Source organism: Gorilla gorilla, chromosome 13, assembly GCF_029281585.2.
Source record: "Gorilla gorilla gorilla isolate KB3781 chromosome 13, NHGRI_mGorGor1-v2.1_pri, whole genome shotgun sequence".
Lineage (NCBI taxonomy): Eukaryota > Metazoa > Chordata > Mammalia > Primates > Hominidae > Gorilla > Gorilla gorilla.
In genome coordinates this window covers 118732606-118757525 of record NC_073237.2, presented here as the reverse complement: position 1 = coordinate 118757525, position 24920 = coordinate 118732606, and the positions used below count along the sequence as shown (strand labels likewise).

The following is a 24920-nucleotide window of genomic DNA, read 5'->3' as shown; positions in this document are numbered from 1 at the left end:
TGAATATCAGGTGGAGGCTACACTCCACCATTCTGTCTTTGACCCTGAGCCAGACAGGCAAGATCAGGCCTGGAACTGAGTCAAACCAGGAATCAAGAGGAGCACAAGCTCTGGACTCAGCCTGCGTGAGGTGTGTCACTCGACCACTCTGAGGCTGCTTCCTTGGTTTTGAAATGGAGATTATACCATGCACTTCACACTGTTGGTGTGAGAACAAATGAGAATTAAAAGCGTGAAATTGGAACACAGTATGTGCTCTCCTCCCCGGGTGCCCCCTCTGTTGTATGCTCTGTAAGGGAGGAAGTTGTTTTAATCAGATGGTGGGAACTGAATGTTATAGCTTCCAGGGCTGGGGCAATGGGTATTTTAAGAGAGCTTCCTGAAAAGGGCAGTGCCTGGCCCGCAGGGAGAAAGGAAGCACCAGTGGTAGCATGTCTATACAGTGATGGGCCCAAGGATCCCAGCAGAAAGTCTCATGCTGCAACCTCTAGCACGCCCAGCCATGGCTACGAGAAAGGCTAGCCACGTTCCAGTGTTGCCTCTGCTTTGGAGGATGGGACCAAAAGAGATATATAACAGGCAACTTTAGAAAGCGAATTTTATTAGCTTCATGAGAAACAGCTGCCATGAGTCAAGACCTGGATGGGGATAGAGCTCTGGTAGCTTCCAACCAATGGCGTGAATAAAGCCCACCTGTTCTCTCTACATCCTCAGACCAGGGTCTTAGTGGGGGTCCCAAGAAGAACACCCCACCTCCTTGCCCTCTCAGTGCAGGCACAGATTCAGGGAATGCATTCTTGTTGGACCCTAGGATCTCCGTCTCTATGATATCTCACTGAACAGGAAAATGAATCAAATCCACATTCTAGACACCCAGATGCTGACAGATTTGGGATACGAGCCACTGTTCTGGATCATCAGCCAGGAACACAACACTTTGAATCACCAATCAGAAAGTCAAGATTCTGGAATGCAAAATAAGAACCCCCTAACTTTCTAGCAGATTTCATCAGTAGCTCCACATCCTAGAATGACTGTGTTACAAATCAACCAGAAATCTGACATTCTAGGTTGTCAACTAAGAACCCAGTAGTCTGGCAGACCAAATGAGAACCACTCCTAACAATCTGAAGGGCTAACAAGGAGTTCAGCATTCTGGAAGAATAAACAGAATCACAATATTCCAGATAATGGGTGAGACTTAAAGTTCTAAATGTCAACCCCAACACTTACCATGCCAAACCAGAAAATGAGCATTTAAGACCATCAGCCCTGGCCTCAGCACTCTGGAATGACAAGCACAAAGCTCTCCCCTCCAGAATGCTGCTTTCCTGCCCCTCAGAGCTCTGTGGATGGTCGCTCCACAGCAGGCCCATCATCCTGACTGGCATCCGGCACACGGAAGGAAACGTAGGGACAGGTCTTGGTGTTGAGGCAGACCAGCTTCTTCAGTGTGGCCGTCTTGACGATGTTAAAGCCCACCTCGCCGCCAAATGTGCTCGGCTTCCAGTACTCCGGAGAACAGATGGGATTCCCTAGGAGACCCTTGAGGGAAAAGGGAGCCCCAATCTCTATCATACTCTCCCCAAAGATAGAGTTTGGATGGCACTTTTCAAGAAGCAGTCCAGGGTAGAACTCCAACGCATCAATGTCTCCATACAATTCCTCCAACTCTGCTGCCATCTCCTTCTCTCCTACAAGGAGATAAGGGGAAATGCTAGCGTCAGATCCATGATGCCATTAAGGTCAACCCGGGGTGGGACCCTTCCAGGTCCACCTTTTTCTGGGGATAATAGGGACTCCAGGAGACTAACTTGAGCAACTGAGCATGTGCCCTAGAATTTGGCCTGGTTGGCACTGGGGAAAAGGGTCAAGAGGAAAAGCACAAATTGCCCCTCCTCAGGGACTGGGTCTAGGGAACGAAAATGCTACTAAAGAGGAAGTCAGGGGCCTAGATCTGCCACCAAACGCCTATAACCTTGAGCAACTCTGGGCCCTAATTACCTGATCATCACAGAAGGGAGAATGCTCCCCATCTGGCTTCCTTCACAGACAGATTTCAAGACCTTAGCCTGGGCCAAGCCCTTTTATTACTAGAGCTCAAAGATGTAACATGTCCGAGCTCACACAGAAATTCAGTGGCAGTGTTCCTTCTGCCCCCGGGGACCATTTGTCATGGGAGAGTAAAGAATAAGATGCTGTTCCAGGATCACAAGGAGCTCATGCACAGAATCTGCTCCACTCTGCAATACCCACATGTTCATGTGGCCAAGGGGAGACAAATATGGAGCTTCCCTGCTTCCCTGCCCAGTTCCTCAAATCCATCCTCCATTGGGAACTCTCATGGGCCATGTCACACCCTGCTTCAGTGGCTCCCCACTGTATGTGACAAGGGCTGGCAACTTGGCTGCCCAACATCTGAGGATATTGGGGGAAATATATATATATATATATATATGTATGTATACACACACACACATATATATTTATATATATACACACACACACATATATGTGTGTGTATATGTATATATGTATTGATATGTATATGTATATATACTCTATTCATATATATATTCATATATATGTATATATACTTTATTCATATGAATACGCAGATTCTTGGGCACCACCCAGGCTGGTTGAATCAGAATCTGTAGGAGAGGCATCTGAGATTTGGTATCTTAATCAGCTTTCTAAATGATTTTTATGCAGCTGGCCCGTAAGTGGGTACTTAGAAAGCACTAGACCAAATAAAACTCAAAATATTTAGTATGAAAACCAAGATTCTACACGGTTTGGCCCAACCTCCCATCACTAATCACCCCCACAACATAAGCTCCTTGCCCCAGCCACATCTATGACTGTTTCCCTAGATACCTGCTGTCTGACCTCTATGCCTTTGTACTTTCTTTTTTTTGAGATGGAGTCTCGCTCTGTCGCCCAGGCTGGAGTGCAGTGGCGCAATCTCGGCTCACTGCAAGCTCTGCCTCCCAGGTTCACACCATTCTCCTGCCTCAGCCTCCCAAGTAGCTGGGACTACAGGCGCCCGCCTCCATGCCTGGCTAATTTTTTGTATTTTTAGTAGAGACGGGGTTTCATCGTGTTAGCCAGGATGGTCTCGATCTCCTGACCTCGTGATCCACCCGCCTCAGCCTCCCAAAGTGCTGGGATTACAGGCGTGAGCCACCTTGCCCGGCAGCCTTTGTACTTTCTATTGCTCTGCCTAAAACACTCCTCCCTCTCTTCTCCCACTGAAAATGCCATTTGTTCTCCAAACCCAGCTGAAAAGTCACCTTCTCTCCCCAAGCAGGCTTATTTACCACCCTGGCACAGCACTTCCACGCCCATTGTAAGTCTGGTTGTTACACATTGCTGCATGTATTGTCCCGTTCTATTTCCTTGATGTCTCCCTGACTTTGCTGCCAGTCCCTCAAGGGCAGGGACTGCATCCAGGAAACAGCTGCTCACCTACGAGCTCCTGGAAGGAAGTGTAGGGTTTCATGCCAAACCTCTTGCGGTACTCATTGAAAGGCTGCAGCCGCATCTCCCGAGACTCCCTGATGACATCCACAGCCACGTGCAGGACGTGGTGGTCCATGTTCCTGCCCCCACCGATCTGCCGAGAGAGAAGCACAGCAGTGGTCTGGGAGCCAGGCCAGGCTGTCCTGGAGCCTGGGTAAGTTCCTGGGACAAGAGCTTCCAGTGGGAGTCCCTTCTGAGCTAGGATGGAGAGTGTTGGGCAGCCTAGCAGTTGTGATGCTGCAGACCTGCCCCTGGGCCTGCTGCTGTCATGCTCTCTCAGGAAGCCCCTCTGAGTCTCAGCTTCCTCATTTTTTTTTTTGTGGGTTTTTTTTATAGACACTGTCTCACTCTGTTGCCCTGGCTGGAGTACAGTGGCACGATCTTGACTCAGTGTAGCCTCAACTTCCTCAGGCTCAAGCGATCCTCCCACCTCAGCTTCTCAAGTAGATAGGACTACAGGCATGTGCCACCATGCCTGGCTAATTTTGTTTTATTTTATTTTTGTAAAGGTGAGGTCTCACTATATTGCCCAGGCTGGTCTCAAACTCCTGGTCTCAAATGATCCTCCCACCACGGCCTCCCAAACTGCCGGGATTACAGGCATGAGCCACCACATCCGGCAGCTTCCTCATCTTTGAAGTGTGGAATGGGCCAAGAGGACCTCTTTTGTGGCTCACACTGCTCCCCAGTCCGTTGAACTACACCAAGAGGTAGTGTAACCCCCTGTGAAGGGAGGGAAAATAGAACTCAAAGCCCAGATAACCTGGTGAGATAAAAAGGCTGCAGAAAAAGATTCTGATTACTAACAGTTAAGGCGCATTAGTCTAAAGAAAGCTCTGGTGCTGACCAGGCACAGTGGCTCGTGCCTGTAATCCCAGCACCTTAGGAGGCCGAGGCGGGTGGATCACTTGAGGCCAGGAGTTCAAGACCAGCCTGGCCAACATGGCAAAGACTCATCTCTACTAAAAATACAAAAATTAGCTGGGCCTGGTGGCAGGTGCCTGTAATCCCAGCTATTTGGGAGGCTGAGGCAGGTGAATCACTTGAACCTAGGAGATAGAGGTTACAGTGAGCTGAAATCACACCACTGCACTCCAGCCCAGGCAAGAGAGCAAGACTGTATCTCAAAAAAAAAAAAAAAAAAAAGGAAAGAAAAGAAAGCTCTGGTGCTTAGGATGAAATAATAACGTTCATGCTTAAGAGATAGTCATTTTGATCAACAACTATAATTGGGCAAAAAAGAAAGGCATGGTTGGATGAAATCATATGAGCAAAGCAAGCAGAGGATTGTGCCAATTACAGCTTTACAAGCTGTGGAGCTGTTGAGGATTGAACTGTGTTCCCTAAAATATTAAATATGTGTTGAAGCCCTAACTCTCTGCATCCGTGAATGCATCCTTATTTGGAAATGAAGTCTTTGCAAAAGTAATCAAGTTAAGATGAGATCCTACTGGATTAGGGTGGGCTCCAATCCAATAACTGGTGTCTTTATAAAATGAGGAAAGACAAGTTCAGGGAGAGCACCACAGGATGATAAAGGCAGAGACTGGAGCGATGCCTCTGCAAGCTGAGGAATGCCAGGGACTGTCGGCCACCACCAGATGCCAAGGAGGCATAGAGCCTTGAGAGAGAATGTGGCACTGCTGACACCTTGAATTCAGACTTCTAGCCTCCATCTGTTGCTCCGAGCTTCCCAGTTTGTGGTACTTTGTTGCAGCAGCCTGAGGAAACTAATATAGGGACCTTGGGCAGCTATTCAAGCTAAGTTTGAGTTCCCGCATATGTAAAAATGGGGAAGGGAAGAGCATCTACCTGATATGGCTGTGGTCAATTTAAATGGGATAAACTATGCAAAGCTGTTATCTCAGTATTGGTCACATGGGAACCCCTGAGAGGGTAGCCACGGACAATGGTTATCAGGGGAAGCCCTGTCTTATCATCACTCACTCTTCTTAATATCCTGAGAGTCGCCTATAATCCCAGCACCTTGAGAGGCCTAGGCAGGCAGATCGCTTGAGCCCAGGAGTTCAAGACCAGCCTGGGCAATATGGCAAAACCCCATCTCTATTAAAAAGAAAAAGAAAAAAGAAAAAAAATCTTGACAGTCCATACATCTCTGCAGCCTTTCTGCCTTGTGCCAGGTACAATGCCGGGGCTTTTCACGTACATCATCATGGTCATTCCTTGAAAACGTTCTGAAAACCATCCAGCCTCACACAAAGGCTATTGTCTCTGTTCATGTCTTGTGTCCCCACAAAGAACCATAAAGAAACCGACAAAGAGGCCATAAAGCAGCCAGCAGCTGCCCACCGGGGCAGCAAATGCTAATTTTAGTCAAATTACCAGAAGGAAATGGAAATCCATGTGTGCCACAGCTTCATGACAGGGTTTAGGGACAAGGATTAGAGAGAAGCAGATGACTGTGAGGCAACAGGGGAGCCAGAGACTGCGATGAAGCAGACGGGAGCTTCCGAATGTGGAGAAGGGGAGATTGAGGAAGGCGTTGGCTGGGAATTCCAGGGAAAGAGAATGTGTTTGTTTGCTAGGGCTGCCATGACAATGTACCACAGACTGAGTGGCTCAAACAATAGAAATTATTTCCTCCGTCTGGAGACCGGAGGTTCAAGATCAAGGTGTCAGCAGGGTTGGTATCTCCTGAGGCCTCTTTCCTTGGCTTGTAGATGGCTTTCTTCTCCCTACATCTTCATGTGGCCTTCCCTCTGTGTGTGTGACCTAATCTCTTCTTCTTATAAGCACAGCAGTCACACTGGATTAGGGCCCAGCCTAATGACCTCATTTAAACTTAATTACCTCTTTAAAGACCTTGTCTCCAAATGCAGTCACATACTAAGGTTCTGGCGGTTAGGATTTCAACATACGAACTTTAAAAGAGCCACAGTTCAGCCCAGAGCGGAGGCTTATGATTTAATAAACACCATAGGCAGGCACTGTTACATACATTACCATGCCCTGAATGTCCTTCTGTTCCTCAAACTGCCATGTCCTCTGACTTCCATGCCTTTCACCCATGCCGTCCTCTCTATCTGGAACACAGCCATCCCCTGCCACTAACACCACCTCTTACCCTGGGAAATCTCTATCCCTCCTTCCAATTTCTGCTCCGACATCCCTTCTTTTCCCATAACCCGCAACTCTGGGTCAGATGTCCCTCTCTGACTCCCAGAGCATGGTGGGCTTTTCTACTATGGTTTATAACATACTCTTAGAATTCTGATAACATAGGAGAAGCTCTTAGAACAGTGCCTGACACGCAGTAAGGGCCCTAATGCTGTTAGCTGTCGTACGACTGCCATCACTTTCTAGGGTGTGAGCACTAAAAGATGAGCCAAGAACCACATAGGTCTTGTTCCCACTACATCTCCAGTACCTGGAGTAATGTCTGGTATTGTGGAATGGACAAATGAACCAATGAATTCACGCAGGAATGCTTACAACTGCCCTGTAGAAGTGACATCAGCCCCATTTTACAGAAGAAGAACCTGGAATTTGGACCCAGGTCTGCTGGATCCCTCAGCCCACCTGCCCTCACCAGCACTCCTCTGGGGCTTACCCGGCCAGCAATCTGGCGAGAGAAGGCATCCACCAGGGCCTCGACCCCATAGTCCACCAACATGGAGGTGTTGAACAAGAACTGCTCGTAGCTGTACTCCTGGGAGCCCACCTTGAAGGAGTCAGGCATGAGGGGGTGCCAGTGGTAGAGATGGTTGAACTCCATGGCAATGCGGTTGCGGTATTGGAACTGGACACCAAACAGCAGCTCTGGGTCAAATTTCAGCTGCAGGAAATAGCCACTCAGCTGCTGCACGTACTCCTCGATGACAATCCTGATGGTCTCCCCTGGGCAGGGCAGGATTGGAAATAGGGTCAGCCAAGCACAGTGATTTAGATGCTCAGCTTGGAAAGCAGGCCAGTTCATGAGAGGTGCTTGCTTTTGGTCTCTTTATTGTTGTTGTTGCTGTTGATGTTTATTTTTATTTTTACAGACAAGGTCTTGGTCTGTCACCCAAGCTGGAGCGCAATGGTATAATTACAGTTCACTTCAGCCTGAACTTTCCCGGGCTCAAGCAATCCTCCCACCTCAGCCTCCCAAGTAGCTGGGACCACAGGTGTACCACCACACCCAGCTTTCTTTCTTTCTTTTTTCTTTTTAAGAGATGGGGTCTCACTATGTTATCCAGGCTGGTCTTGAACTGCAAGTCTCAAGCACTCCTCTCACCTCAGCCTCCCAAAAGCCCTGGAATTGCAAGTGTGAGCCACCACACCTGGCCTTGCTGTTGATGTTTAATTTTGTTTGGCCTCTTCCATTTTGTCTCTTTGTAACAGGATGTGAAAATAGAACTTTTGGTCTATTTTGACTGAGGTCTCAAGACAAGAGCACCAGCTACTCCCACATTTCAGAGGGAGGTTCTAGGCCCAGCTAAGCAGGACATGCAAAGGAGGTGTCCAAGAATTGGTCTTATGACCTCCCTCCTGAAGCCCATTAAAAGAATGTGGAGAGACTACAAAAGATGGAAAAGTGGAGGATTTACTGGTGAGAGCTGTCATCATGCTGACACCCTCGGTGACAGAGGGGGACTTCAAGGAGACCACTCAGAGCTGCTGCAGTGGCAAAAGAGAATACTGAGGACAGAAGGGGAGCCTAGCCCTAAATATATTTCAAAAAACATATTTCCTATATGTTCTTATATAACAGGATTCTTATAAATAAGTTTTTCCTCTGCCCCATTTGTAGCTATAACCAGCTAGAAAGCAAAAAGCCAGGGAAAATGCAAATTGAACATTCTGTAACAAAATTAAAACTGGGCAACTAGATATTGAAAGAAACTGATATTCAGGCCAATTAGCCATTAGACAAATTGGCTTTTGGAAACTGACCTGGAGCTACAGACTGTGGGATCAGCAGACCTGGATTCAAATCTTGGCTTTACCATTTCCAGCCACCTGAGCTTGGGCTGAGTTACTTAATCTCTCAGAATCTCACTTTCCTTAACTGTAAAATGTGTGTTATAATAATATCAGTGCGGCCGGGCGCTGTGGCTCATGCCTATAAACCCAGAACTTTGGGATGCCAAGGCGGGTGGATCACCTGAGGTCAGGAGTTCAAGATCAGCCTGGCCAACATGGCAAAACCCTGTCTCTACTAAAAATACAAAAATTAGCCAGGCATGGTGGCGGGCACCTGTAATCCCAGCTACTCGGGAGGCTGAGACACGAGAATTGCTCGAACCCGGGAGGCAGAGGTTGCAGTGAGCCAAGATCATGCCATTGCACTACTGTCTGGGCAACAGAACAAGACTCCATCTCAAATAATAATAATAATAACATCAATGCAATACTATATTAGGGTTGTTGAGAGAAGTAGACAATGAATACAGCAAAACTGCTGGCACAGCGCCTGGCATAAGACGGGGTGTCCATATATGTCAGCCAAAAGTAGGAATACTAAGTGTAGACGCGAGGGGGAATCCCTTTCCAATACTCACATGTCACAGATCAGACTCAGGCTTGCAACCCCTTCCAATTCAAGAAGAGCCCCCTTTGTGATGGAGTGGAAGTAGCATAAATTTTGGTGGCAACCAGACCTCAAGTCTCCATCTGCTGAGTGTCCCTGGAGAATTCACTTCACCTCTCTGAATCTTGATTTTCACAGGGTAATCATACCTGGCTCATGAGGTTGTAGCGGAGTTAAATGGTGTCCTAGGGTCCTGCCTTTGGTCACAGCTTCATCTCCAGCCAGTGTGCTGGACAGCCTCCAGCTCTCTCTGGTCAAGGTCTTTGCAACGCTGAAACTTCAGAACCAGCCCCTCTTCCCTCTAATGACTGTTCCTATTCCCAATGCCTGGCTCTTCATGGCTCCAGTGAATTAGGCTCTATAATTGGGACCAGCCATGCCCAGTGGTGCCAGAGGTGGGAGAAGGGAGTTACTGGTGACTCAGAGCGAACATGGTCTGGACAGGGATGTCAGGGGCCAAGCTCCCAGGCAGGAAACCATCTGACATTTTAGGTTGCAGACTCGCCCCCATAGGGAACACAAAAATATCCTGTCCCTGAGTCACCTAGAAGCTACCAAACTGCAGGAAGGTAGATACACGCAGGGAAGGGAACATGAAGATTTCTGAAGGCCGGGCAAGCTACAGTTTGACCCTGCACGTACTGGGGACCACAAGTATGCATCCGGGTGCAGCACACGGGGGAAACCGAGACTCAGGGTGGCTAATCAAATGTGCTGAGTCACCCAGCTAATAATCAACCATCACAGTCATCTATTTTCCGAAGGCCTGCTATGTGCTAGTTGCCTTCCCATTCATGATCTCAATAAATCCTTACAATCATCGTTCACCCCAATGTACAGATTTGGAGACCGAGGCTCACAGAGGTCGAGGGGCCTGCTCAAGGTCTTCTAGCCACTAAGCAGAAGGGTTAGGATTCTAATCCCAGCCTCCACCTCTAAGTACCCCCCCGCCCCCAACTTCTCAGGATGGAGGGAATGACCTTCCAGGGCAGGGCAGGTCTGGAGTCCTCACCTATGAGGATGAGGCGGGTCGTCTGGAAAAGCTGCTCATCGCCCCAGGTGGGGTGCTCAGCCTTCAGCAGGTCACACACACGATTGTGCTCGCGTAGCCAGAGCGTGGCATACAGCATGAGCCCAGGAAGCAGCCCAAACACCTCCTGGCCCACAGCCATCTGGCTCTGGGGCGGGATGCCTCGGGGGTAGTGCATCAACACAGGCGCCTCTTCTACCGAGGGCGGGTACATTTCTCCATCCAGCACCTGTGGGATGGGGCCACCTGGCAACTTGGGGTTGGGGGTCACCCGCGGCTGCCCACAACCGACTCCCTCCCACTCCTGCCTCCAGCTGCCAGTTCCCCTTAGCCAAGGCTGTTGATTCCACCTCCAAAATGTCTCTTAAAATCAGTCCCCTGCTCTCCATCTCTACCACCACTACCTCAAGCAACCCCCACTCATCTTCCACTCTGACTCCTTTCCCTAAGTGGGCTCCCTGTTTCCACTCCTATCCCCAGACAGGCCAGTCTCTGCACTGCACCCAAGCAAAAAAGAAAAAAAAAAGAAAAAAAAAAACTTAAAAAAAAAAAACACAAATCTTGCATCATGAGCTGACTTAAAACCTTTCCAAATACTCTCTCTGCTCTTGGCAGAAAGTAGAATGCCTTAACACGGTCCCCACAGACATCTCCACCTTCCTGTAAAGTCATTCTTATGCTCGATCACTAGGCTCAGCAAACGCTCCCATTTTTACACTCCCTCCAAGTCACCAAGCTGTTCTCCACCTCTAAGCTTTTGTACTTGCTAAACCCTCTACCTGGAAAGCCCTTTCCCATTCTTAGCATCCCTAACTCCTCCTCATCCCTGATGCAACTCTGGGTTTATTTGTAACTTCCTAGGGAAGTTTTACCCATCATCCAAACACTCTAGTGGCACTCACAGCTTCTCCTTGGTGGCAGCTACAAGTGTACCTAATTATATGGCAGCTTCTTCATTCATTCAGTAAATACATGCCAAGAGACTACTACATGCCAAGTACTGTTCTTAGCCCTAAAGATTCAGCATCAAACTTTGTTTTGGTGTTTGCCTAAGATTTGTACGATCCAATATGGTAGCCACTAGCCACGTGTGGCTACTGAGCACTAGAAATTTGGCTAGTGTGAATGAAGAACTGAATGTTACTTAGTTTAATTTATTTTATTTAGGTTTATCTTAATTTCTATTTGAATTTTAAAACTGATACTTCAGCTATTGGAAAACCTTTAAGTATGCGTGGAACAAGTCGGACATGTCACTCTACTTATTCAGCTGTACATTTTATGAAATCTTAATACAGATTAGATCACTCCAGTGAAAACGGAGCATCCAAATTGAGATGTCCTGTGAGTGTGAAATATACACCAGATTTTGAAGCTTCAGCATGAAAAAAGAATGTGACATATTTTATTAATAATGTATTGATTACATGCTAAAATGCTAATTACCTGGACATATTGCATTAAGTAAAATGTATTATTAAAATCATTTCACCTGTTTCTTTTTCCCTCTTTTAATATGGACATTAGAAAATTTTAACTATGTATGTGGTTCACATTATATTTCTGTTGGACAGTTCTGATTTAGACAAAAGCCCTCATAGAATGAGCATCCTAGAGTTTGTCTGTGGTTTTTTGAGGGCAGGGCCCATAACTATAATGGTCACTACTCAATCACCTGTGCCAGGTATATTCTCGTGTCCAATTAATATTGTGGAATAATTAAATAAATAAATGCAGACTACAAATGTTCATCTCCTATTGAGCTCCAAAATCCACCTCCCTGGCTGACATGGGAGGCCACGTCTGCTCCTCCCTGGCTTCTCGTACCTGCTGCCTCCTTCCAGCGTATACTGTCGCTCCTGGCACAAGCCTCCCACTCCCGTGGTTGGCCCTCTCAGGACATGACCCAGACCCCCGCCCCAAGCAGTCTTTGCCAGGGAAGACCATGGGAGACCCCTCCCTCTGCCCTACCCCCTGGCCCAGCACTACCTGGTACTTGAGTTTCCCATCCTTAAAGAGCCGCAGTTGATACTGACGCTCCAGATTGTCTCCATAAATGTGGCCGAGGTCTACCTGTGGACAGAGAGGGGTTCCCTCAGGTCAGCAGGGTGCCGGCCCACTGTCGATGACATACGCGTGCCAAATTAGGTCCAGAGCGGTCCTGAGCCCCTCCTAGGTACTCACCCCATGGCCCAAGGCCTTGGTGAAGCCAGGACCCATCTTGCCAGAAGTTTTGAAGAACTGGTGGGTGAAGTGTTGTGCAAAGAAGGCAAACATGAGGTTGGTGCCTTGGGGGTCAGGTATGAACTTCCTCCTGAGCAGGAAGCGGCGGGCCAGGAGCTGGGCATCTGGCAACTGCTTCTTCCCTGGTTGGGGGGTAGGAAACAGCAGTAGCTTCTCCTATCTGGATCTTGCTGCCCTAGGGACATCTGGGCTCACCAGGCAAACTGGCCCAAGCAGGAAGCCCAGAGTGGCCTCCTCAGGACCACCTCCCCACCACCACCAAGTAACCCACTCTCTACCAAAAGACCCTAGAAGTATTTATGGGTGAAGTGGCATGATTTTTAGAATTTTAAGTGGCATGATTTTTAGAATTTGATTTAAAATACTTTATAAAAATATGAGAGGGGAGAAATGAAATAAGATGAAGAACCTGTGGGTAAATGTTGAAACTGAAAGATGGGTACATAGTTCATTCTGCTTTTCTCTCAACTTTCGTGTATCTTTGCAATTTTTCCATAATGAAACATTTCACCAAAAAGAAATAAAGAAACAGAAAAAAACAAACATGAACTCCCTTGCCCTGAGTCAAGGTAGCCTGTGTTTGCAACTGACTATGCTATTTGCTAGCTGTGTGAGTACAGATAAGTCATCTCATCTCTCTGGGTGTCAATTTCTCCATCTTTAAAAAGGGGCAAATGATACCCTTTTGATACAGTGAATCTGAGGACTGCAAGAGATAATATAAGCATGGCAGAGAACCAGTGGGTAGAATTTTTTAAACCAAAGGTCAGCAAGCTTTTTCTGGAAAAAGCCAGATAGTAAACATTTTAGGCTTTGCAGACCATACAGACATGTCACATCTATTCAGTTTTTGCTATTGTAGCAGGAAAGCAGTCATAGATGACACATAAACAAATGTGTGTGGCTGTGTTCCAATAAAACTTTATTTACAAAAATGGAGAGGTGGGCTGAATTTGGCCTGCAGGCTGTAGTTTGCCAACCTATTTATTTATTTATTTATTTATTTATTTATTTATTTATTTATTTATTTATTTATTTATTTTTGAGACAGGGTCTCACTCTATTGCCCAGGCCAGAGTGCAGTGCCGCAATTATGGCTCACTACAGCCTTGACCTCCTGGGCTCAGTTGATCCACCCACCTTAGCCTCCTGAGTAGCTGGGACTACAGGCACACACAACTTCACCCAGCTAACTTTTGTATTCTTTTGTAGACAAGGTGTCTCACCATGTCATCCAGGTTGGACTTGAACTCCTGAGCTCAAGCAATCCACCCACCTCAGCCTCCCAAAGTGCTGGGATTACAGACGTGTGCCACCACACCACCACCTATCAGGCATCATAGACTCTCCCCACCCACTACCCTTATCAGATGCCAAGAATCCAAAAGGACTAGCAGGCTTGCTTGCTCCCCTTAAAATAGGTGTGTCAACCTATTTTAAATGATGCCAATCTTTCTATGTCTGGCATAAAGACAAGTCATCCTTAGAATAAGTATTGAGAGGCCTTCCTTAATTATGTCAGTGTCAAATGAGTTGTCACCCAATTGCCCTCACAGAAAGGAATAGAATTTTTTAGGTTCTGGTAAAGGCATCTCTTCACAATGCATCAAGATGTGAGCCCTGATGTTGAAGGTTCAAGATCAATGGAAATTACTTGGATTAAGATGGCTGACTGGGTTCCTCTGGCAGGAAAAAATATCAAGTACCCCTAAAGAAAATCCACCAAAAGGGAAGTTAGAGGGAGTGATCTGTCAACCGTAATTTGGAATCATCACTCACTGACACTGGGCAAGCATGATTTCAGCAGTTGGCAAGACTCAGCTATCCTGGTAGAATGGTCATGCTTTGGGAAAAGCAGCTAACCATATGATGGAAAACCGTCACAGTAGTGCTCCTGAGACCCAAGCAGGGACATGGTGCAAGGTTTTGAACCCAAAAAAGCACATAACCATGAGGCTGCACAGGACTGGCATTCAACAGTGCCACCATGTGGCAGGAACTGGAGTATAGCAGCAGTGGACTGATCAGCCTCTCTTGTCCTCTCTGTACTTGATGCTGAACTGATGGGTCTGAAATGAATAATATCCCAGGTTTTTGGATAATTACAGGTGGCATGGGAAGATCTTACAAGGAAGACCCCTGCCAGTGTGGCTAAGTGAAGTCTTGAGCAACGAAAGAAAAAAATGTGACTTATTTGTACCTTACACTGGCGAAGCATGTAAAACTATTTACATCTGTAAAGACCCAAACACAGAGACAGCACCCAATAAATAGCTCACTATTCTTTCCTACGTCTCAACTTCTAAGTCACTTCCACCCCAGCAGGACCCAACTGATCATTAGAAAAGGATCAAGCAAAGAGGCACCCTGGAACTATGGAAACATTGGTCTGACTGTAGGTGACCTCAGGCAAGACCCTCTGCTGCCCTTGCCTGTTCTCAGCCCAGGCTCTGGACATGTCATATGTCTTGCCTTGGTCTAGCCATCTGCAGAATTGGGTCAATAATTGTTCTTCTGCCTGATTTTTCCCAAAGAGAAGAACTGAGCACCTCCTGTAATCCCCAGGCCCAGCTCCTCATCCCGTTTTACCTTTGGTTCCCATGGGTGTGGGGCAATCTTTAGGCACAGAGGGCAGAATACGAGTGTAATAGCTCACGTTGGAGAAAGACTCCCAGCTGATGTAGTCATGTGCTGAGTTGTAGGTGGGGGGACTGGGGATAAGGTTGGAGCGCACTGCAGAGAGCAAAAATAATGGTGACAAGCGTGTTTCCACCCCCAGCTCCACCCCAGTTCTTGCCTCCTCCTGGGTTGGGGCTTATTTTATCAGGCATCATAGACTCTCCCCACCCACTACCCTTATCAGATGCCAAGAATCCAAAAGGACTAGCAGGCTTGCTTGCTCCCCCAGGTCAGGGGGCCCTGCCCCACACCCACCTGTGAGTACCAGGCGCATGAGCATCTCTCGGATGAAGGTGGCATTGACAAACTCCCAGAACCAGCGCCCGTGAGTGAGCAGGAAGTGGGTGAAAGAGGGGCTGGGCCGCAGTGAATGCCGGAGCCAGGTCCACAGGCCAGCTGCAGGGGCAATGGGAGTCACTCAGTTGGTCCCTCCTACCAGAACCAGAAGTAGCCAGAGTGGAAGATGGGGCACTGAGGACAAGGGCCAGGATGGAACAGAGTAGCACCTATGGGGAAGTGGGTAAGGATGGAACCTTGGGAGCAATGACACATGACAGAGACAGAACCGGGCGTGAGGACAGGGGCCAGGGCATGTGGTGAAGACTCACCATGGAACCCAGAAGCAGGGAGTGAGGGTGGACCAAGAGCAAGAGCTCATGCTGAAGCCAGGTCAGAGAGAGGGGCAGAACCAGGCAAGGAAGGAGAACAGGGCCATGGTCAGAGAGGAGGGTAGGAAGTTAGGGTCTAGGAGAAAGGGCCCCGGGAGCAGAAGGGCTCAAGACGGAAGGAGTGAGGGCTGAAGGCCCAGCTCACGGATGGTGCAGTTGGGGCCGGAATAGCCCGTGCGGGTGCAGTCACACTGGTAGCGGTCAAGGCCGAAGCGGACACAGATGCCCTGGTGCTGGCATGGATAGTAACAACAGGGATTCACTGTGGGTGAGAAATGGAGGTCAGAGACCATGCTAGGATGGCCTCCTGACCCCCATCTAGCCCCTGATGGGGGAATGAGGGGCCAGAGGCATGGACTTAAGTCGCAGCTCCGTCCTGAATCACTGGGGGCCGGGGCTTCAGGGTTCCCCCAAGGGCCCCCCTGTTCCCACCTCTGTGAACATAAACCACCCATCCTGACATTTCCAGGCCCTGCTCTGGAACTCCAGCCTAGCCCACATCAGGCCCCCAGGGGAAGTGCCCCCTCCCTCCCTATTGCCACCAAACGGCGGCAGGAGAAGAGTCCCCGGCTGTGACACTGAGGTTAAGAAAGAGCTGATAAAACTCCGCAGCCACGGGCTTCTAGAGTGTTCACTTCCTGCCTAGTCAGAGTTCAGCAGCAAGAGCAGGCCGGGGCGGGGGGTGGGGGGGCGGTCAGAAAAGGGACGAGGACGAGGACGGGGACTTCTCCCAGACCACCACCCCATGAACACTAGGAAAACGAGATCCCTCACCATTCCTCCATTTCTGCAGAAGGTAGAGAAGAGCAGGTATCATAATGTCCACATTGCAGATGGGGAAATTGAGGCCAGAAAAAGGGAAAGCCAGACCTATCACCCCACAAGTCTCACCAGACCAAATGCCCATCCCTTCACTTCCACTCCACCCCCACAGCCTCAGCAGCCAAGTCTAAGGAAAGAAGTTTTCCAGAACCCTGGGGACAGAGGGTGGGTGTGCAGGAGGAGGGGGACTCCAAGGTCTCAGCTGCCTCAGCCCCCATTCCTGATGGAATCAGACTTGGCCCACATCAGGGTGGGGTCTGGGCTCTAGGATCCAGAAGAAGGTCACAGACCAAGGGAATAGGAGAGATAGGGCTAGAAAATCTCCTGGGAGGGTGCATGGAGCTCTGGCATCCGCCCTGCTGCCTCCTGGAGAAACTCAATAAGGAAATCCCTCTTGGCATCTAACCCAGATCCCTCAGACCACCACCCCCTTGCTAAATCTGCCTCAGTGATTCTTTAGCAGCAAAGTTACAGCCTCCTCAGGTTCAGTAGGATCCACCATCACCCCCACCACCCTGTTCAGTGGAGGAAACTGAGGTTCAGGGACAGGTGACAACTTGGCCAAGGAAACAGAACAGAGCTGGGCAGACCAAAAACTCCTAGCGCCTGGCAGGAGGCTCCATCTCTGACCTTACACAGAAAACGCCGGGCTCCTTTCTGCAAACACACTTCCTTATCTGGGCTCAGAGCCAACGTTACAGGGAATATGTATTCTTTGTGCAACTGGTTATTGCAGGTCAAAAGCGTAGTGAAAGGCCGGAGCAGCTGAGGATGAAATGCTGTCATCTCAGGGTGCTAGGATCAGAGAGCATGACCCTGGGCAAGACCTGCCCCCTATCCCCTGCCCTGGTCTCAGTCTCCTCACTTCACAGCACACGGCTTGACCTGGGCAGCAGAGTCCTCTTGGTCCCCACGTCGAAGACGGCAACACCACCTCAAATACACACACACACAAAGCAAGGACCACAAGAATCATGCAAATAGTTTTGCTTAAGCCCTGGCAACTCCCCACAGCCCCACAATGGCCCCAGCAGGGGTGTAGGAGGGAGGGGTCAGGGGAAGAAGGCTGGACAAAAAGGCTTTATCAGGCAGCCACAGGCAAACCTGGCAGGCAGGATCCAGGGAAAGGGCCTGGCAGTACCCCAGCCCCCGCCTCCCCCAGCCACAGGCCCAGAAAGGCCAAGAAGCCTCTGGAGCAGCCACCGTGCTGGCTCAGAGGTCTGGTTCCCCCCAGAAAGGACTTGTCACCCTGCTAGAACTCTTCTTCTTGCCCCTCCTGCTGGCCTGGCTCTCTCACCTGCCCAGGAGCCCCTGTAGCACACACTGCCCAGCTCCCAACCCTGGCACACAAGGTCCACTAGGATTCACGGTCTAGTTCTACCATTCTAAGGGCACAGGGGTTAGGCCTCCCCCAGGCTCAATTTCCCCATCCCTGCCACAGCAGGGATCTCAAAATGAACTCCAGAGGTCCGTGCAGCTCAAACATTCTGCACCAGCCCCTCCCTTAGCCCCAAACCCTCAGCATCTCCATCCTTCATCCAGGCTGTTAGCCTCCTTAATACATTTCCTCCAAATCAGCTGAGCCCACGCCTTGCCTCCCCAAGAAGCCTTCCCCAAATGTCCACACTCCCTCCTCCCACTCTCCCTTACCCTGGCTCCGGGTTCCAATTCAACCTGCTCTTCTCCACCATTAAGCTTCCAGGAGAAGGGACCCCCACTTCCCTTATGGCTTTCTCTTCCCCCAGCACAGGCTATGCACACAGTTGGGGCTTAACCAGGTCTGGGATCCAGATGTGGTAGCCAGAGCTTAACGAATGTTTGTGGAATAAATAAAATGAAGTGAGGAGATTGGTCACCTCCAGCCTGACCAAAAGGAGTCCTTCATCTTCCAGGCCCTCGACAGCTGTCTGAGGTGGAGCCGGAAGGCCTCCCGCCATGGCCCTAGAGCTCTGCCTCGGCAGGCAGAAGAGCCACAAGCTCCAGACGCTGAAGCTGGAACGGCTGCCCACACCCTCCCTGCCAAGAGAGGCTGTGCGGAGCTGAGGCTCCTCCCTCCCAGGCCGGCCCGTCCAGCTTCCCCCCTCCCGCCTCCCTCCCCAACGTTCTTTCCATAAACACCACTGCTCTGGGGCAGGAAAAGTTCTCCCAGGAAGGACAACAGTGGGCCTGCCGCTGGTGCGCCAAGGTGTCAGGGTGGGCGGAGAGGAGACTGGGTGCCACTAGACTACAGCCTGACCATCACAGCCCAGCCAGAAAGCCAGGGCTCCAGCCGACAAAGTCCACAACCTTCCACACCCACACTCATTTATCTCCCCAGCACTCCCTAAGAGAGGTAGGTGAGACTCCCCATTGCACAATGAGGAATGTAGGGCCCAGAGAAAGCAGGAGGCTTGCCCAGACCCTACTGCTTTGAAGTTGCGGAGCCAAGACTTAATCTCCCTCCTCCTCCTACTCCTGGAGGTACCCAGGACTGGATTTGGGGAAGGGATGGAAAGGGAGAGTCGCTTTGATGCAGACTGAGGATGACCCAGTTGAGTTGGATTTGTCACATTCCTTCAAAGTGAACCTTGCAAATCCAGAACAAATGAAACCAGGACCCCAGGGGGATCACCATCTCCTGCCGCAACCAGATCTTTAGGAAGTATTCGTACAGGAAGGCCTTCCTTCGGTCTAACTTCAATCCTGCATGTTTTCATGCCAACTCAGTTCTATGCTCAGTGGAGGACACCCCTGTTCATCAAGAAAGAAAACCAAGGAGATGCAGGTACCAAGTCTAATTCACTTTGAGTCCCCCATACTCAGCACAGGGCCAGGCACCAAGTAGTTGCTTGGGAGAGCTGTATTAGAGAGTGGCTGCTCTTACTGGCTGTGCATTCTTGGGTGAGTCCCTCCCACCTCTGGAGCCTCATTTTTCTGTATATCCCATGAAGGGGGTTTAGCAGGCAGGCTAAAGGAGGCCTTCCTTTCGACGTCCAGGCCCTCTACTCTGGGTAGAGCCAATCTGTCCCTCTCCATTATTTGTTTCAGTACAACCCTCCCACAACTGCCCCATCAGCAGAGAACCTTCCCATTTGCTCTCACTGAGTCCCCAAGACACGCGGAGGCAGAGATGATCAGCACACCACACTGCATGCCAGACACGCGCAGCCCAAAGGCCAAGCTGCTAGTCCCCATCCCCACAGATGAGGACTGTCCAGAACTGCCTGGTTCCAGAACCTTTCCAAGGGTTTGAGCAAGGAACACCCCCTAGCGCAAAAGTCAGAGCTCCAGGTCCAGGACTGAGCGTGACTAGGGGACAGGCACAGCCAGGGAACACCAAGTCCTCCAGGATGCAGAGGCGTCAGGCTGCAAGATTGCCCAGTGAAGAGGCAGGACCCAAATCCCCTAAAGAATAATATTTAGAGAGTCTCTGGGGACCTGGCAGCCAGAGAGAAAAAAAAAAAGGTGGGGAACCCTGACTGATTTGGCCTGGGCCCCAGTCCCACCGCACCAGATCCAGACAACTGGGCCCAGCAGCTGGAAGAGCCTGCTGGTGGGGAAGCCCTCTCCCGGCCCACAGACCCAACTGGTGCTGGCGAGAGCAGGCGCAGGTGCCCGGGCAGCCGGGCAGCCTTAGCACAGCTGGGATCTTGCCCCATGTGCCCGGGTCAGCTGGCCTGGGGCTCCTCTGCCTGGCATGCAGCTCTGGGTGCCAGGTCATGCCCTATCCCCATCTAGAAGATGGGCACTGAGTCAAGTCCAGAGACTAGAGGGGAAGTACTTGAGCATTCAGGGCGCCCCCGGCACAGCCTTGCCTCCAGGCTGGCCTCCATCTCCTCACCCACCAGAGAGGCAGAAGCAGCATTCTCTCCCTCCGCCTGCCCTCTTAGGTGAGTGCAGCCCTCATCTCTTCATCTCCTTTGCCTCTAGAGGCAAAACACAGGCTTTGGCTTCCTGGGGCAGATGCCCACGTAGCTTGGCCCTCAGTTTACTCGCAGACTTGGAAATATGAGGGCAACCCAGACCTTCTGCCCCTGCACTCCACCAGTCATTCGTTCTTTCCTAGATCCTTGCAGGAGCCTCGGTACCAGTTTTCTGGCCTCCAGTCTCATCCCCACATTACGCATCCAACCTCAGCCTCCTGCTCCACATTACCCTTACGGTGTTTCCTGGTCGAGTCTCTTAGTGTTTCCCCCACCCGCCACCTCCTTCGAGGTCCAGTCCAAAAGTCACCAGATCCAAGAAGCCTCCCTCAGTTCTTCGCACTGAGAAGCAGCTGCTCCCTCCCCTGAGCTCCGCACACCCCTGCTCCCTTCCCTGGGCTCCCTACACCCCTGCTTCCTCCAAAGAGCTCCGCACAGCCCTGGTCCCCTTGGATGACAGTCTATTGGCATTTCTGGCTCCACCATCAGCCTGTCAGCTCCTCCCAGCTCTGTGTCTCCAGGCCCCAGCCAAAGACTGGCATAAATAACCCTTGGGGATGAAAAAAACAATTCCGTGTAAACGTTTATTATACAAAAGGAAACAGAAAAGGCAAAAAACAAAATAGCACAGACCATGGCTCATTGTGCATTAGTGAATGGACTAAAAAAGAATACAGACGGGTGGGACCTGTATACCAAGAGTGCCTGGATGAGGCCAGATGGGGCCTCAGAGGAAGTGCTGGGCTGATCCAGGGACTGACAAGATGGGTCAGCGAGGCAACCTGAAGAGCCCCTTCTACTCCCCACCACCAGCTCACTGTGAGGATTCAGACAAGTGGCCTCACTCCCTCTGGGCCTCAGAGTCCCCTTCTGTAGACTGGGTCTAACGCATCTCTCTGGCAGGGCTGTTGAGAGCACCAAAGAGGTGGGTGTCCACAACCAACCTTTGTAAACTTTAAAGTGCTGGCCACATGAATCTTCCTCCTCCTCTTCCCATAAACCAGACTTTTATTCAACGCAAACCCTTTCCTAGAGCACCCTCCGTCCTCTCTTTGGATTCCCTAAATGCCACCCACCCAAAGCCCGTTTCAGGAAACTTGGTCTGATCCAAAATCCATGTACATACTCCCCTACGCACCAGATCCTTAGAGCATCACAGCAGAAAGTGCGGACTCCCTCTGCTCCCTCCTGCCCTCTCTGGGCCTCATTTTAGAGATTTTACACAGCTGGGTGGTGGAGGAAACTATATCCAGCTGGGACACATGCTCACACACACGCACACACACAGAAGCAGTGAGCTGGGGGAGGAAGGTTGGCTGAGCGAGGAGCTGAATTCCTTCACCTGGAACCTGGCACATGCATGGGGGAGGGAAGGGCGGAATTTCCCCATCAACCTCCCCCATGAAACCCAGAGTGGCTCAGGGTCCATTGTGGGTAGAAGCAGCTTTCTGTGGAAAGACCTTGCGAAGTGTGTGGACGCAGACAGACCTGGGTTCAGATCCTGGGCCCACCATGTATTTTGTGAGCTTGGGGAATCATGGCACCTACTGAGCCTCGGTTTCCTCATTTGCTTAATGGGGATCTCTTAAACCCCAGAGGAAGCATCCCGGCTCCTAAATGTATTTCCATCTCCCATGTTCTCCCGAAGTCTTCACCAGGGGAGACCTTCTCCACTGGCAATGGGAATCAGGATGGGTTCCCAGACGGTTAGAGGCTGGAGAAAGGGAACTCATTTCCCTTGGTGCCTGCGGCTTCCTCCCAAAGAGGCCCCTATAGGAAACAGCGGGGTTGTTGGGTGCAGAGGCTGCTTAGACATCAGGGGCCCAGAACAGGTGAGGGGGATGGATAGGGACTGTCCCTTCTCCCCAAGTTGGCACCAGATCCCAGTCTGCTGTTTCCCCTGAAAGAACTAGATAGCCCATTAGCCAAGGCCACACCGCCGGGGGGGGGCTTCAGGGAGCCCCCATCCCACCAAAAGACTCAGCCTCAGTCCCCTTTCTCAGCACCGCGAGCAGAAAGGGGAAGCTGGGCCCGCTGGAGGGGAAAGGAGGGGGTTGAAACCAGGCCAGGGGCGCAAGACCGGGGATTCCCTTGGGGAGGGATGGGGCCGCCTACCTGGCGTGGGCGCCCCTGGGTCCGCGAGCAGGACGGGGAGCGGCGGGAGCAGGAGCAGGAACAGCAAGAACCGGAGCAAGAGACTCCCTGCAGAGGAGAGACACGAGGGGCTGAGCCTGGCATTCAAGGCTCCACCAGGAGGCCAAGAGAATTCCCCACCGGGCACCGGGGTCGCACTCACTGCTCATGGCGCGGCTGCTGGGGTGCGGGACGCAGAGTGCAGGCTCCTGTGCGTGCGCCTCGCACACTGCCCGGAGCTCCGGCCCATCCCCTCCCCACCCTTCCCCCGGCTCCACCCCCGCTCCTCCCTCCAGCTGTCACCTCGGCTGCCCGCTTACTTCCTCTGCCCAGCCCCGGCCAAGGCATTTTATTAATTAGTGTATGATCGCCGCTAAAGCGGCTTTTCACCCAAGATCCTTGAAGCACTTACGTTTCTGATGCCTGGTGGCACTAGATATAGACAGGAAACTGAGGCTCAGAGACGATGCTCAATGCTGAGGTCACCCAGGGCTTAGGGACAGAACTGGGGATGGAAGCGGCTCGTCTGAACCACATACCCTGCCCCGCAGAGAAGAAAGGGTCTCAGAGTCCCCTTCTGTAAAATGGGTCTAACGCACTCTACAGAAAAGGGTAGAGAAGAAAAGGGGCTAGAAACAGGGCGGTCTGCAGAGAAGAAAGGGGGCTAGAAATGGGGCAGTCCAGCCTGGCCTGCTGGTGGTTTCCTAGATGAGAAACTCACTACTCCTCAGACAGATCTAACAGGAAGGACTTACTTCCCCCATGGGCTGGTCTCCGCCCGCTGAAGCCACAGGTCTCTGCCAGAAATGAGAAGACCGGGCTCCAAACTCCAAGAGAGCCTAGTTCAAATCCAGACTCCACAGCTTACTGGCCGTGTCACCTTGGACAAGGTACTTATCTTTTCTAGCCCTCAGTATTTTCATCTATAAAACCGGCTTAATAGCAAAAACCATCCCAGAGGGTGGTTGTAAGATTCAATGAGGGAATGCACACAAATCTCCTGGTGCAGTGCCCAGCATGTAGTAGGTGCTCAGTTATCAGAAGGCATTTTTTTCAAAGATCTCTGAACTCAGATTCCAGGGCTGGCCAGGGTCCATGCTGTAGCTAGACTCACAACCACCACCGAATTTATAGAATCCCAGCATCCAGCTCTCCTTTTCGCCAGCTCAGGAAGCACCTAGAAGGAGGAAGGAATAGGTCCAAGATCACCCAAAGTCCCGTGGTGCTGGCACCCACAAGTCATCTCCCTCAGTTTCCCCAGCACACCCAGCCATCCTGTGGGCCCCACAGTGGGGAAAGCCGGCAGGAGAGCTCAGAGGTTCTTGTGCTGGCTCCTGGGCCTCACTGGGTGCAGGGTAGAAATTATGCCAGGTGGGAGAGGTGAGACCTGCTGGGAAGCCCCTCCCCCATTCTCACCCAAGCTGTTCCCATGCTCCCCTGGGACAAAAGCCAGCTGCCCTAGGGAGACAGAGCAAGCCAGGGCAGACCTGGAGAAGGAGTGGGGCAGCGGAGGGCCCTGGGGCTCTCAGGGTGCCGGGACCGGCTTCAGCCTTCCCTTCCTCCCCAAATCAAGGCCCCCCTAGCATTTGCAGGGCAAGGAGATGGGATTATCAGCAAAAGGGATGGGGACAGGGTGGAGGTGTGGGGGTCCAGTTGTCCAAAGAAAGGGGGAGTTTCTGGTGAGAAGGAAGGAGAGACGGGCTTGAATGAGGTTCCATCTTCCACTCCCAGGCCCTCCCTCCCTTTGGGCCCTGAGCCCATCAAGTCAGCACACCTGTGCCTCCTGCTGACTTCCAAGCCACCCATCTGCACTCAAAACAAGAAACACTTGTGTGGCCCTGGCACTGATGGGAAGAGCCTTCACCTCAGAATCAGAAGTGAGTTCAAGTCACTTGTTCCATAGTGTGACCTTAGACAAGTCGCTAGGCCTCACTGGGCCTCTGTTTCCCCATTTGAACAACAGAATGAGCAGATCAGATGGTCTCTGAGGACTGGTCCAGTTCCAGCATGGAGCAATTGAGCCCTCACTGCAGCCAGGCTCTGTGACCAGCACCGCAGATCTCAACACAGCTGCAATACAGGAGAGGATGGAGTCTGAGAGAGCAGGCAGGGTGCTGAGGCAGCCCTCCAGGGATGAGGCAGGACCAAGAGCATGGAGTGGGGAGAAGGTAGATGAGAGAACTGGTGGCAGAAGTGCCAGGGCTTGGTGACCAATTAGCACTAGAGCTTAGGGGAAGAAAGGTGCTGAGGACACCTAGCTTTCTGGCTCAATGCTGGTGGCAATATCCAGGGAAGGGGAGCTGGCATGAGTAGGTGGAATGTGAATTTGGGCTTCTTGTATTTGATCCACTTCAAGGAATGAGGAGGATCAAACCTTCCCTGCC

The 24920-nt window shown here is 50.9% G+C and overlaps 1 protein-coding gene across 3 annotated transcripts; it reads right to left on the bottom strand.

Moving 5' to 3' along the window:
- Positions 1 to 584: 584 nt before the first annotated feature.
- On the bottom strand, positions 585 to 22824 carry PTGS1 (prostaglandin-endoperoxide synthase 1). 3 transcript variants are annotated; one of them, XM_031014872.3, is made up of 11 exons: positions 22700 to 22824; positions 22519 to 22605; positions 15825 to 15941; positions 15267 to 15407; positions 14922 to 15065; positions 12273 to 12454; positions 12078 to 12161; positions 10071 to 10317; positions 7097 to 7383; positions 3472 to 3619; positions 585 to 1694 (listed from the first exon to the last, which is right to left on the bottom strand). In XM_031014872.3, exons 1-11 carry the CDS (start codon positions 22704 to 22706, stop codon positions 1339 to 1341), a joined length of 1800 nt encoding a protein of 599 aa, XP_030870732.3. In that variant the 5' UTR covers positions 22707 to 22824; the 3' UTR covers positions 585 to 1338. The 3 variants fall into 3 exon arrangements, with proteins under 3 accessions (XP_030870732.3, XP_063552814.1, XP_063552813.1); XM_063696744.1 differs by lacking the exons at positions 22519 to 22605; positions 22700 to 22824 and adding an exon at positions 18358 to 18376; XM_063696743.1 differs by lacking the exons at positions 22519 to 22605; positions 22700 to 22824 and adding an exon at positions 18152 to 18240.
- Between the last annotated feature and the right edge of the window lie 2096 nt (positions 22825 to 24920).

Bases quoted from the DNA above. Each gene is read 5' to 3' on its own strand.
- PTGS1 (XM_031014872.3), bottom strand. The intron at 12,455-14,921 runs GTAAAACGGGAT...CCCCCCAACCAG, and splicing joins CACACCCATGGGAACCAAAG to GGAAGAAGCAGTTGCCAGAT. The intron at 7,384-10,070 runs GTGAGGACTCCA...TGCCCTGCCCAG, and splicing joins GACCCGCCTCATCCTCATAG to GGGAGACCATCAGGATTGTC.